At 36.3% G+C, this 13884-nt stretch overlaps 1 protein-coding gene across 4 annotated transcripts in view; it reads right to left on the bottom strand.

The window, feature by feature from the left end:
• Positions 1–13884, bottom strand: part of SORCS2 (sortilin related VPS10 domain containing receptor 2) — a 1241960-nt gene that overhangs the window by 70901 nt on the left and 1157175 nt on the right. For all 4 annotated transcript variants that reach the window (XM_051965561.1, XM_051965559.1, XM_051965560.1 and 1 more), the window contains exons 15-16: positions 3760–3880; positions 1500–1633 (exon numbers count right to left, since the gene is read on the bottom strand). In XM_051965561.1, coding sequence (XP_051821521.1) covers positions 1500–1633; positions 3760–3880 — 255 coding nt within the window. The remainder of the gene's footprint in view (positions 1–1499; positions 1634–3759; positions 3881–13884) is intronic.

The raw sequence follows: 13884 nt of genomic DNA, 5'->3' as shown, positions 1-13884 counted from the left end.
AGGTCCTCTACCCAGCACAGTCTGGAGAGGGACAAAGTTAAGGAAATCCATTTAGAAATTATCACTGAATTTAGAGGATCTTGATGTCTAATAAGGGGAAATGGCTTTCTTCATGGTCCCATAGTTGGTAAGTAATAGAGCCACAACTTGACCCTGGATACATAGATTCTAGCTAGAGTATTGTTTGCTTCTTACAAGGATTTTGGCTATGGAAAGATTATGGAATACTTCTTCATTTCATAGTTACATCTTATAACAGTCTGCTAAAGTAGACTGGGCAGGGGATTTTTATTCCCATTTCCCAAATGAAAAAAACTAAGGTTTAGTTAGAGGAGCTGACAGAAAACAAATGGCCAAGGCAGGACTCAAACCTGAGTGCCTTGGCTACAAGTTCCAGATTCTTTCCACTAGCCTATTGTAACAATAGAAGTTAGGCAGCAATGTGGAAAAGACTCCCTTTCTGATATTTGAAAGCCCTGAGTAAGTTAATAACTTGAGTCATACAGACAGTAAAGTCAAGAGGGGAAGATGGATTAAGAACTTCCTGACTCCAACCACTGAACTCTGCTGACTGCCATCATCTCCTTCCCAACCTTCAGTTTCTGTTCCCAACCTTGAATTTCTGTTTTTGTTTCTGCATCTTCCCACTTTATCTCCCTCCCTTCTCTCTCTGTCTCTGTCTCCCTTCCTTTTCTCTCCCTCTCTTCCTCCCTCGCTTTCTCTTTCTGTCTCTGTGTGTCTGTCTCCATCTCTCTGTTTGCCCCTCCCTCCCTCTCTCTCTCTCTCTCTCTCTCTCTCTCTCTCTCTCTCTCTCTGTCTCTCTCTCTCTCTCTCTCTCTCTCTCTCCTTCTTTCCCTTCCTCCTTTTCCTTTGTCTTTCTTCTTTCTTTTTATCCACCTGCCTCTTTCTCCTTTGTATCTCTGTCTCCCTCCCATTCTCCTCTCTCTTTTCTCCCCCCACCCATCTTCCCTACCTTCTTTTCTTTCTTTCTCCCTCTCTCTCTTGCATTGCTTCAGTTTTTTCTCTTTTTCTTCCCTCCCCTTTCTCTCCCTTTTTCTGTGAAAATTTGATATCCAATTTCTAACCAGGAAAAGAGCCATTAAGATTGAGGACCATTTGTTCTAAGGTTATAAATTGTTAGCAAGATAAACAAGAGAGTAGACCTCCTGAATCTTTTCTGTCCTCAAGAATTTACAATATCACTCTAAAATATTCCAAGATATCTCATTGACATCTTTATCTCTCCCAATATTCAGTACATTTTATGTATTCTACTTATACAAGTTTTTTTTTTTTTTTCTCTGCTGGATTATAAACTTCCTGAGGGTGGATACTGTGTCTTATTGAAACCTTTTACCTCTTCTAGCATAGAGCACAGTGTGATATCATAAGTGTATCCTGAATATGTGAGTCATTGAACAGATTTAAGCCTTTTTCATCCCTTCATACTCAGGAGCTTCCCAGACTCATTGAAGACATAAGGCTTTCCTTGGACTTACCAAAAGAAATCTGAGCTTGAACACTTGCACACACTGGATGTGAGCACTGATGTGAAGCTCTGTCCCTTGATACACCATGATGTGGTCTTCCTTTTTCGGAAGCTCCTCTGTTGGCCCATGATGCAACGATTACCCTATGATCAGCAAAAAAGGTTGTAGCACATGATCGTGAAAGTTCTAATTGAGAAGAGGGAGACTTTTTTTGTTGTTAGAAGACCAAAAGTTGCTCTGAAGAGCTCCATGGACTACAGGAAGTTTGTCATTGACAGAGATCATCTGGTTCAAGTTTCTTGTTTTATGGATGGGAAACTGAACCCAGAAAGAGGAAGAGGCTTGCCCCAAATCCTACCAAGTGACAGATTCAGGATTTGTCTCCAAGTCAACTGACCACCCATCCAATCATCTTTCTATCACATCACTCTGGACAAGACCATGGAGTGATAGTACATGAGAATGATCTAACACACCCCTAAACTGGAATTAGATTTAGGCATAATACAAATAGCCTGTTCTTTTATGTAAATAATCTCTAGCTTGGCCTTGACACATTGCAATCTGAGAAGTTCTAAGTGTCCCCAGACACAATTGAATTTCTTTTGATTTTAAGTTTGGTACCTCTTAGGGTCTCTTACTAATCTTAGAACTTGTGTTAAAATATACATTTCATTTTGTGTGTATATGACATGTCTATCATTTTCTTGAAGAAAACATTCATGACAAAGTCATAAGATCTCTGTGTGACCTGCAAACTTTGGCTTTTCTCATTTCTTATTTCAGAATCATATTTTCAACACTTTTATTGCCTTCATATCTTATGCATATCTTTGCATTGAAGTGAAAAAGCATCAAACTACATGTTGATTTAATGCAGAACATCTTTTATAATTCTTCCTGGCATTTCTCTACTTCAAGGGTTCTTAATCTTTTTGTGTGTGTGTCCTGGATTCCTTTTGGCTGCCTGATGAAATCTATGAACCCCCTCTCAGAATAAGGTTTTTAAATGCATAAAAATAGATTTACAAGGGAAACAAAAATTAGTAAAATAAATATTTATTTGTGTATGTACATACATATATCTTTACATATATGTATATATAATATCACTTATATGTGATGTATGGGAAATGTATTTTTATTATTTCTGAGTTGCTTCACTCTTCAAAACCACATTTGGGGTTTTCTTAGCAAAGATACTGGAGTTGTTTGCCATTTCCTTTTCCATCTCATTTTATAGATGAGGAGGCTGAGTCAAATAGGTTTAAGCGACTTTCCCAAGGTCGCACAGCCAGTAAATGTCTGAGGCTGGATTTGAACTCAGAAAGATTAGTCTTTTTGATGGACTATATCTATAAATTTTTCCCATCCAAGATAAGGAACTTGAAATCTTAGGTCAAGAATCTCTCATATCCTTATTCTCTGCAACATATGTTGCCTAATTTGCAAAAATTTTCTTGGGTATCTTTTTACAAATGCTTGTTGTGAATCCTGCAATAAGAGACAACTCAAATGTCCCAGGAATTCATGCTTCTTGTTGCCTTTGGAAACAAGGGAAAAAAAATCATGGAACCCTAATTCCATTATTTGGTTTGCCAAATAAAGAGAACCCATGACCCATGCTTTCATTTCATTGTAACTTCCTTTTTATCCTCAATTATATTTATTTTGAGAATTTCAGGACTGAGACAATTCAGTTCCATTAGTAAAATGCTTGCTCACCAATGACCATTTGTAACTGGAAAAGGTTCTCATATTTGTGGTTCTGAGAGCAGAGTTAATGTTTAGAGACAGTCATAAAATGATGTAACTCTGTCTCTTCTGTTCTCCCTTTACTATTTGATCACTGTCAACCACAGCAGGGTGCCATTTTCCATTTTTCTTTGTTTTAAGAAGTGGTCATCATCAGCCTATCATGGAGTACCCAACCTATTGTTTAAAAAATTCTTTGGCCCTTGGTGGATTAGACCTATTAGTCTGTTGTAGGGGCTAATGGAATTAAAGTTTTCCTAGCCCAGTACAAAGTGTCAGAGCTTACACTATGATATGGCACAACCCAGGTGACTCAGGATTATACCCAGGCCACAATTAGACTTTGTGAGGAGGACTTTGGAAGTGAAGATAATTTCCACTAAGTGTTGGGTCATTTGTTCCCAAGGTCCCCATTTTATGTATATCTTATCCATTTTGGACAAGTGAGAAACAGTCAACTTCAGTGTTGTCCATGTATAATCATTGTTCTCTCCTTTGGAGTTCCATAAAATACCTGTAAGTTGGTGAGATTCCAGTAGTCATAATCATCCTCAGTGCATTGCCTGGGAAAAGAGGGCCTGAAATCCACTTTCACCAGTTCCCAATCTGAACGGAAACTTATGTGACCAAAGACCCTGGTAAAGGAAAGAAGAGAACAAATGGTGAATTCCATAAATATTCATTGTTATCTCTCCTCCCTCCCATATATATTTAGTGCCCATTGTGTGGAGGGCTTTATGCTAGGTTCTGGGGGAGATATTAAAATGAAAAAAGGAAAGACTGTGTTTGCTTTCATACAGTTTACAGTCTGAAAGTTTGGAGGAAAATATTAGATAAGCAGATCATAAAACAAAATGTAATGAATAAAGTACAAAGAAGTACATTAATTCCAAAGAGAGGGTTATCACTTCAAGCTAGAGATAATAGGGCTAGGTAGACTTTGGAGAACATATATAAATTTGACAGACCAGTCTTTTTACTGCTCTTAGGTAGAAATTACAAGGAAGCAAATTCAACTCAATATATAAAAAAAGGATTGACTTATATTCAATGCTCTTCAATATGAAAATAGACTCTCTAATGAGTTGATGGACCAATTTTGGAAAATATTCAGGACAGAATTATGGGCTTGATAACTGATTAAGGTGTTTTTCAACTCTGAGATTCTATGAATTTGTAACAAATGATTTCTGTCTTCAAAGATCTTAAAATTTATTTGGGGAAGCACAATGCACATATGTAAAATAGAAAAAAATCTTTTTTTAAAATAACTTTTATTGACAGAGCCCATGCCTGGGTAATTTTTTTTTACAACATTATCCCTTGCACTCACTTCTGTTCCGACTTTTCCCCTCTTTCCCTTCACCCCTTCCCCCAGATGGCAAGTGGTCCTATACAAATTAAATATGTCGCAGTGTATCCTAGATACAATATATGTGTGCAGAACCGAACAGTTCTCTTGTTGCACAGGAAGAATTGGATTCAGAAGGTAAAAATAACCTGGGAAGAAAGACAAAAATGCAAGCAGTTTACATTCATTTCCCAGTATTCTTTCTTTGGGTGTAGCTGCTTCTGTCCATCCTTGGGTGTAGCTGCTTCTGTCCATCCTTGATCAATTGAAACTGAGTTAGATCTTCTCTTTGTCAAAGAATCCACTTCCATCAGAATACATCCTCATACAGTATCGTTGAAGTATATAATGATCTCCTGGTTCTGTTCATTTCACTTAGCATCAGTTCATGTAAATCTCGCCAATCCTCTCTGTATTCATCTTGCTGGTCATTTCTTATAGAACAATAATATTCCATAACATTCATATACCACAATTTACTCAGCCATTCTCCAATTGATGGGCATCCATTCATTTTCCAGCTTCTAGCCACTACAAACAGGGCTGCCACAAACATTTTGGCACATACAGGTCCCTTTCCTTTCTTTAATATCTCTTTGGGGTATAAGTCCGGTAGAAACACTGCTGGATCAAAGGGTATGCACAGTTTGATAACTTTTTGAGCATAGTTCCCAATTGCTCTCCAGAATGGCTGGATGTGTTCACAATTCCACCAACAATGTATCAGTGTCCCCGTTTTCCCACATCCCCTCCAACATTCTGCATTATCTTTCCCTGTCATTCTAGCCAATCTGACAGGTGTGTAGTGGTATCTCAAAGTTATCTTAATTTGCATTTTTCTGATTAATAATGACTTGGAGCATATTTTCATATGGCTAGGAATAGTTTCAATTTCTTCATCTGAGAATTGTTCATATCCGTTGACCATTTATCAATTGGAGAATGGCTTGATTTCTTATAAATTAGAGTCAATTCTCTATATATTTTGGAAATGAGGCCTTTAATAGAACCTTTGACTATAAACATGTTTTCCCAGTTTATTATTTCCCTTCTAATCTTGTCTGCATTTGTTTTGTTTATACAAAAACTTTTCAATTTGATATAATCAAAATTTTCTATTTTATAGTCAATAGTGATTTTTAGTTCTTCTTTGGTCATAAATTGCTTTCCCTTTCATAGGTCTGAAAGGTAAACTATCCTATGTTCTTCTAATTCATTTATAATCTCATTCTTTATGCCTAGGTCATGAACCCATTTTGACCTTATCTTGGTATACGGTGTTAAGTGTGGGTCAATGCCTAGTTTCTGCCATACTAATTTTCAATTTTCCCAGCAATTTTTGTCAAATAATGCGTTCTTATCCCCAAAACGTGGGGTCTTTGGATTTGTCAAACACTAGATTATTAAAGTTATTGGCTGTTTTGTCCTTTGAACCTAACCTATTCATTGATCAACTAGTCTATTTCTTAGCTAATTACCGGATGGTTTTAGTAACCGCTGCTTTACAATATATTTTTAGATCTAGTACAGCTAGGCCACCTTAATTTGATTTTTTTTTTCATTAATTCCCTTGAAATTCTTGACCTTTTGTTTTTCCATATGAACTTTGTTGTTATTTTTTTCTAGGTCATTAAAATAGTTTTTTGGGAGTCTGATTGGTATAGCGCCAAATAAATAGATTAGTTGAGGCAGTATTGTCATCTTTATTATATTTGCTCGCCCAATCCAAGAGCATTTAATACTTTTCCAGTTGGTTAGATCAGACTTAATTTGTGTGGAAAGTGTTTTGTAGTTTTGCTCATAAAGTTTCTGATTTTCCCTTGGCAGATAGATTCCTAAATATTTTATACAATCAGTAGTTACTTTAAATGGAATTTCTTTTTGTAACTCTAACTGTTGGGTTTTGTTAGTGATATACAAGAATGCTGATGACTTATGTGGGTTTATTTTGTATCCTGCAACTTTGCTAAATCTAATTACAGTAAGTAGTTGAGTACTAAATTGTTTGCAACAAAGTGGCAGGATTTCAAGATGGCAAAGTACAATTTAAAGAACACTGACTGTGGAAACAAAGAATTTGAGTTCAAATTCTACTTCTGATACTTACTAAATATGTAACTTTGGATAACTTATAATCTCTCCAGATATATGTTGCCTTAACTATGAAATGAAGAGATATGTGTTCTAGATATAAATTTATGATCTGTCATTTCATAAATATACTAAAATAGAGGGAGGGAAAGAAAGCAATAATTTATTAACTGTATATTATCTGCCAGATATAGTGCATACTATATTTAATATATAAATATTATCTCAATTGATCCTTACAAAAAGTATTTACATTGGCAATTGAGGAAACTGAGGCAGGTTAACTCAGGTTAACTGAGGTTAAATAACTTGCCTAGGACCTTATAGTTAATAATAATACATAAAAGCTTAGGTTTTCCTCACTCCAAACTCAGTGTGCTTTATCCATTGTGTGCTCTAGCTGTTTCAGAAGAGGGGAAGGCTCAGAAAATGATATTATTAAAGTCGGCTATTTCTGCCACTGGAACACAGAACCATCATGATCCAGTTCTTTGGGGTATACTGTGCTTTAAGATCTTTAGCAGCTTTAAGTAAAGCTCATTGATATCATCTCATTCATAAATAAAGGGCAACTAGATGCACAGTGGATAGAGCACTGGGCTTGAAATCACAAAGACAACTTCATGAGTTCAAATCTGGCCTCAGGCACTTACTGGCTGTGTGACTTTGAGCAAATCATTTACCCTGTTTGCCTTAGTTCCTCATCTGTAAGATGAGATGAAGGAAATGGCAAACCACTTCAGTATTTTTGCCAAATAAATCCCAAGTAGGTTCATGAAGAGATATGACTGAAATGACTGAATGACCAGAATAAAAAAAAAAACAGACACATTGAGAAAGCTTCTCAGTAAACATGATTCCTTAATACTACACATAAACTATAGATGAGAAAATTTAGGTATAGGGAGCTTAAATAATTTGCCCAGTCACACTGCTACTGTTTGAGGCAGTTTTAGAACTCAAGTCTTACCTAACCCCAAACCAGGGATGATAGCTCAGTAGGACTTCCTCCTTTAAGAGGGAGGTAGAAGCATTGGGATAATCGAATCATCATTGCTGATGGTGTGGTGCTGATGGTGGCAACCTGCCAAAGGATTATAAGGGCTGTCGACAGTCTTTTTATATGAATTCAGCACTTTGCTACAAATTCCAATCATCTTATCCTAGTTATGGTGCTTGATTTCCCATCTAAGTACCTTTTCCCTCTGACCTAATTCAAAATTCTTTTGGGCTCCTCTTAAATGCACTTATGTATATTCTACATATCCTCTGTTCATTGTCTCCCTACTAGATTGTAATCTTTATGAAAGAAAGCCAAGACTAAGTCTCATCTCTCATAATGCTCAGCACAATCCTCCAAACAGCATGCACTTAAGAAATGCCCATTGATTGAAAAAGTAATGTGACATTTCTCTACATATTACTTAAGCTCTGTCCAAAAATCACTATCTTAGAGGGATATCTCACAATGGGCTGCATCACAAATGCCTGGAGTATGCTTTATATGAGACACAATTCCTTCCGTTAAGTATACCATAGCATCTACTGGGACTTGTAATGGAGCGGCTGGAATCTTGCTTTAATGCCTTCATTGGCCTTAGTTGTAATTGGCAACTTGTCACAACGCAGAATGGCCTCTGGGACAATCAGTTTTAAGATATGATGGTGCCATTGGAAATACCAAGTAGTTCGACATTTATAGAGATGGGGGTACTTCATCTATATCCCCATGAGATGACATTAGAAAGCAGTTAGGAAGATGGCTGCATACTTCATTATTATGGGGAAATAATAATTGGCCTAATACCTTCCATTTATTTAGAGTCTGGAAGGCTCAATGGATGTAAAAGAAAATGCTATTTTGGTCTATCTAATTAATCCTCACAATGTGCCCAGGAAGTCCTGGCTTTCAGTGAATACAAAAACTCAGCTAATGCCACTGGAAACATTTGTCATCTACTTAATTCTGAATTCCATGGGAAGGAGGTGGGGAGCAAGAGAGAAAATGCCAAAAGGAAGCCTGTTTATTCATTTAAATTTAATAAGCAAAAGCTTTCTGTATGACGTCGTGGTGATAAATCTGACTGCCCACCAAAGCCACTTATTCTGCTGCACACTTTTTTTTTTTTAACAAGTTGCCAGCCAGGAACAGAACTTTCTCTATAGCGCTTTGGATTTCTATAATGAAGGTGAGCACCAAGTAATCTCACTTCTTTTCTTTATAGGTGAAATAAGGGTGAATGGTGATTATTGTCGTTTTTAATAATAATATTTATCATCATCATTGTCATTATTATTACTATTATTATTATTTACTAAGAGAGAAAGGCTAGCTTTGATGATAATAAGAGCTGAGTTCACTGTCTCTGATACATATTAGATGTGTGACTGTAGCAAATCACAGAACCTTTTAATTCCATAGGCAACTCTGTAAGTCTATGACTCTCAGGGAGACTAATTGTTACTCTATATCAGTAGATAGAGTTTCCTCACCTTGGTGATATCCAAAGTTCAGTATCCCTCCATAAACACACACGCATACATACATAAACATATATACACATATGTGTACTTGTGCATGCATTAGTATGCAAAGGGATCATAAAATTATATTATATATAAATTACTACACGACAAAAGCAACTCACATGTCAATAGTGGTTTATGTCAGTCAATCAACATTTATTCAGCACCTACTATGGCCCTGGTATTATGGTAAGCACTGGAGATACAAAAAGAGGCAAAAGTCTCTGATCTTAAGGAGCTCATAATCTAATGGAAAAGACAATATAACAACAAATATATTAAAAGGAAGCTATATCCTGGGGATTCAAAAAAGATATAAAAGACAGTTCTTGTTCCCAAGAAACTTACAGTCTCATGGGAGGAGATAATATGGGAACAAATATATGTTTAAAAAAACAAGCTAGATACAAGATAAATAGAAGATAATTAAGAAAGCAAAGGCATTGGAATTAAGAAGAGTTGAGGAATGCTTTCTGCAGTTGGGACTACAAGGAGCCAGGGAAATCAGTGCTTTCATAGTTTATCTTATACTTCATGACAATGCTGTGACATAGTGATGCGAGTCTTATTAATAGCAGCTCATATTTCTGTAGTTGTAACTTAAAGTTTGCTAAGTATTTTCCTTGTGACAATTCTTGAAAGGATATTGCTTATTATCCATATTAGGAAAGTAGTGTTCAGCAAGGTAATAGGACTTGCTTGTGGCCGAATGGCTGGTAAGAGATGGAAAGGTGAATCTTGGCCCTTTGCTCCAAGATGAATGTTCTTTTCAAATATATACAGTGTAGACTCCATTATTTTGGGAGCAGAAGCAATATAGGTACTTTTCTATCTCTGGCCCTGATTCTCCTTACTTATAGAATGAGAGCATTGGATTGGTTGCTCTCAAAGGTTTGTTCCAGATTAGACAACTATGAACTCCTTCTGAACAATGAACTGTCCAAGGTAGGCATTATTTATGGCAAGTTTTCAAGCTTTTTAAGGGTTTTCTTGTGTAATAGATGGTTGTATAAGGCAGTTCTCCTGTCTACAAGGGATTTATAGTCAAGTACATGAGTGTGGCAATTGCACAAATAGTTAAAAGCTGGCCTAGAGAATGTCAAAATAAGATAGTATAGAAGATTCAAGAAGAATGGACTATCTATATCTGGGAAAGGTGGAATCATAGTCATGTCTTTTTAGCTGGAAGCTTATTTTTTATAAGGAATCTCTTAGCATCTGACATTGTTTCAAAGGCTGCATTGGAAGGTTCTTTCAGGAAGGCCATTTTACTCATCAAGAATGAGGGGCAATATACCTGATAGTCACTCAGCCTTGACTTGGAAACCTCTATGAGGAGGCAACCTCCTATTTTTAAAAGTATTTCTATTCTATCTTTGGATAGATCAAATTGTGAAGAAATTCTATTTTGTATAAAGCTTTAGTTTGGTCTAGTGAAACATCCATCTATTGCTAGAAGTTTTCCAATCTGGGGCCTAATAGAACAAATTTAATCCTTGTTCCACATGACAGTCATTCAGATCCTTGAAGATAGTTATCAGGCATCCATAAAGATTTGTCTGCTTGTCTTTTGATAAAAGGAAGCTCTTCTGCTTCAGGAAATTTCTAAGAAAAGACTAACTGATTACACTGGTGATTTAGAATAGAGGTGTCCTACTGGTCACATGCAGCCCACCATAGCCTGAGTACAGCCTATACCAGATTAAAATGCAATGCCTATTTGATTTTTCCCCAGAGGCAAAAAAGAAAAAAAAAAAAAAGACCAGGAACACTTAAATACCCACCCATGGTGGCTTTGTATATAACTCCCACAAGCACGACAGAGTCTTGACACAGCATGATATGGATTTGTTGCCTAATGTCAACTGTGGAAACGTGACTTTTCCATTTTTAATTTCAGGATTTAAGCAAAGGCAGCATGGGAGAGAGCCTGATCTATTCTTTGGGAACAGTGGCTACATCTGTTGCCCTCCCAAACCTGGTGACTTTGCAGCCCTTTTTGTCTTACTGGGTTAACAGAAGCTACTTTTGGATCTTTGGAAGTGTCTTAAAGCCATAAACAAACTAGGTAACCAAGAAGGGGACTGATGAGACTTTTAAAGAAATGTGGTGAACCAGGTACTAGGCAGAAGAAATTCCAATCATCATTGTGTTTTAAGGTAAAATGTCTTTTATGAAGCTTAGAGATACAATTAGAGCCATCTCTGGAAAAAGGGACAGCCCCATTCAGAATCAGGTGAGAGTATGTTGAGATCTCTTTAAGCTCAAACAATTTACACTCCAGGGTGATTTCCAGCTGTTCTGTTCATCATTCTTTTGTTCTGTGTTTCAGTTGCTAAAATGGGGCACAGTCTACTTGATTTTGATATTGGCTATTATATGTTGATATTATCTAGGACAGAATAAGTAATTCTATGATTTTACAATAAAATCCAGATAATATGATTTGGCTAGCCTTTGTGTATAGCTACATTTAATAAGTATTCTCTCTTTTTTTGCTTGTTTCTTCATTTGTTCCTCTTTCTATTCCAGATTTGTATCTCCAATTACCTTTTTAAAAAAAGGTGATAGACATTTTAACATCTTAACCTCCACATATCCAAAACTAAATTCATTACCATTTGCCCAAAACCTCTGTTTCTTTTTTAATCCCTTATATTCAATATGTGGCCAAATCCTGTCAATGTTACCTTATAGATATCTCTCCTATAGGTTCCATTCTTTTGGATACTGGTACAAGTCTCTAACTTATTCCTGAACTATCCCCAGTTGTCTTTTAATCTCCCTGTCCCAAGTCTCTCCCCGCTCCAGTCTGCCTTCCATTAAGCTGTCAAATTAATCTTCCTAAAGCACAAATCTGATCATATCACTCCTTCCCTTTTTGATAAACTACAATGTATCACATACAGGATCAAATATAAAAATCTTCTCTTTGGCCCTTCACAACCTAGTCTTTTCACAAAATTCAGTCACAGTTTATAGCAGTCTAGCAGTTCTTTTCTAGGCAAGTCCTAACCAAATTATGAAAAGAAGTTGCCATATATCTCTTTACAGGGGATGCTACATCTGAGTATCCCCCCTCTGTTTTGCCTTTTAGATAACCTTGAGTTTCCTGATAGGTTGGGTTCAAATCTCAGGTTGCATTAGCTTTGTGATTGTGAATATGTTATTGCCCTTTCTGAGGTTGTGGTTCCTTATTTGTAAAAATAGTGGTAATAATACTCACTCTATCTTCCTTACAGGGTGGCAAATCTTAAAGCACAATAAACTTGCAATTAAGTTATTAGTAATCCTCTCAATCTCCTAAATTTCTTTTTCTTCCAGTTCCCTAAATTCCTAGATTACTCCTCTATCTCTCTAGAACAACAGCAACAATAAATTCCCTTCTTCAGGTAGGCAATGTTTTTAAACTAATACACACTAAAGTGGGCCTGGTCAATAGACCCTTAAATGTGTTGCATTTTAAAAGAGAAGATTTCTTTAGATGGAAAAGCCTGTAATTCCTACTATTAGAGAGAGCCTGAAGTGGTGACTCTATTGAGCTCTGAGCTGTGCTAAGGATCTGACCAATTTGGTGTCAATACCATTGGAAACTAATATGGTAAACCCCAAGGAATGAGGGACCAATGAGCTGAATGTCATAAATGAGAAGAATCTCATTTGCCACAGTGTAATCTATCTTTGTTCATGCTTTGTGTTATGTTATTTTTTTCATTATTCTACAGATTAGAGAAAATATTATTAACACTCCTACTATGCATTGATTCAGACCTTTTATTTGGTTAAAAAAAGAAGTGGGTTGATCCATGCATAGAACTCAATTAAATCAATCATTAAACACAGCTGATAATAATTGCCTATATTCAGGCAATGCCTATATATTCATATAGGATTTAAAGTTTATAATCTGCTTTTTTCTATATAATCTCAATTGAACTGCAAAAAATCTTATGGGGTAAAAAAAAAAAAAAAGGAGTAACTTTCCAGAAAAGAAAACTGAGGCACAGAAAGGTTTCTTAGGATCTTAAATCTAGAATTGTAAGAGACCTTAGAGGTTATATAGACCAAAGTTTCCTAAACTTTTCCCTCTTGTGACCTCTTTTTGCCCAATAATTTTTATGTGACCCTGGTTATATAGATATATAAAATAGATATACAAATCAAATATTTAGTGAAAATGAATCAAAATTTTGCAGCCTTCCACATTCAGTTACAAGATCCCACCTGGGGTCATGGCCTACAGTTTAAGAAGCTGGGGTATAAACCACCCCCTTCATTTTATAAATGAGTAATGGTTAAGTAACATGCTAGGATCAAAAGTACTAGGTGCCAAAAGAAGGATTTGATTTTGTATCTTCTAGTACTCTTATCTGTCCTAAAGAGACTATGTTTTAACTGATTCTAGTTTTGTTTTCTCCCTTCCTATTCCCACCCCACAACTCCCCAATCAATAAGGATAACTATAATGTAGGTTATTGTTGTTGAGTCATTTTTCAGCTGTGTCTGCTTCTCTATGACCCAATTTGGAGTTTTCTTAGTAGACACTGAAGTGTTTTGCCATTTTCTCTTCCAGTTCATTTTACAGAGGGGAAAGTGAGGCAAACAGGGTTCAGTGACTTAGCCAGGGTCACCCAGCTGGTAAATGTCTGGGCTAGATTTGATTTTAAGATG

Source organism: Antechinus flavipes, chromosome 6, assembly GCF_016432865.1.
Source record: "Antechinus flavipes isolate AdamAnt ecotype Samford, QLD, Australia chromosome 6, AdamAnt_v2, whole genome shotgun sequence".
NCBI classification, from domain to species: domain Eukaryota; kingdom Metazoa; phylum Chordata; class Mammalia; order Dasyuromorphia; family Dasyuridae; genus Antechinus; species Antechinus flavipes.
This window is presented reverse-complemented; position numbering and strand designations above follow the sequence as displayed.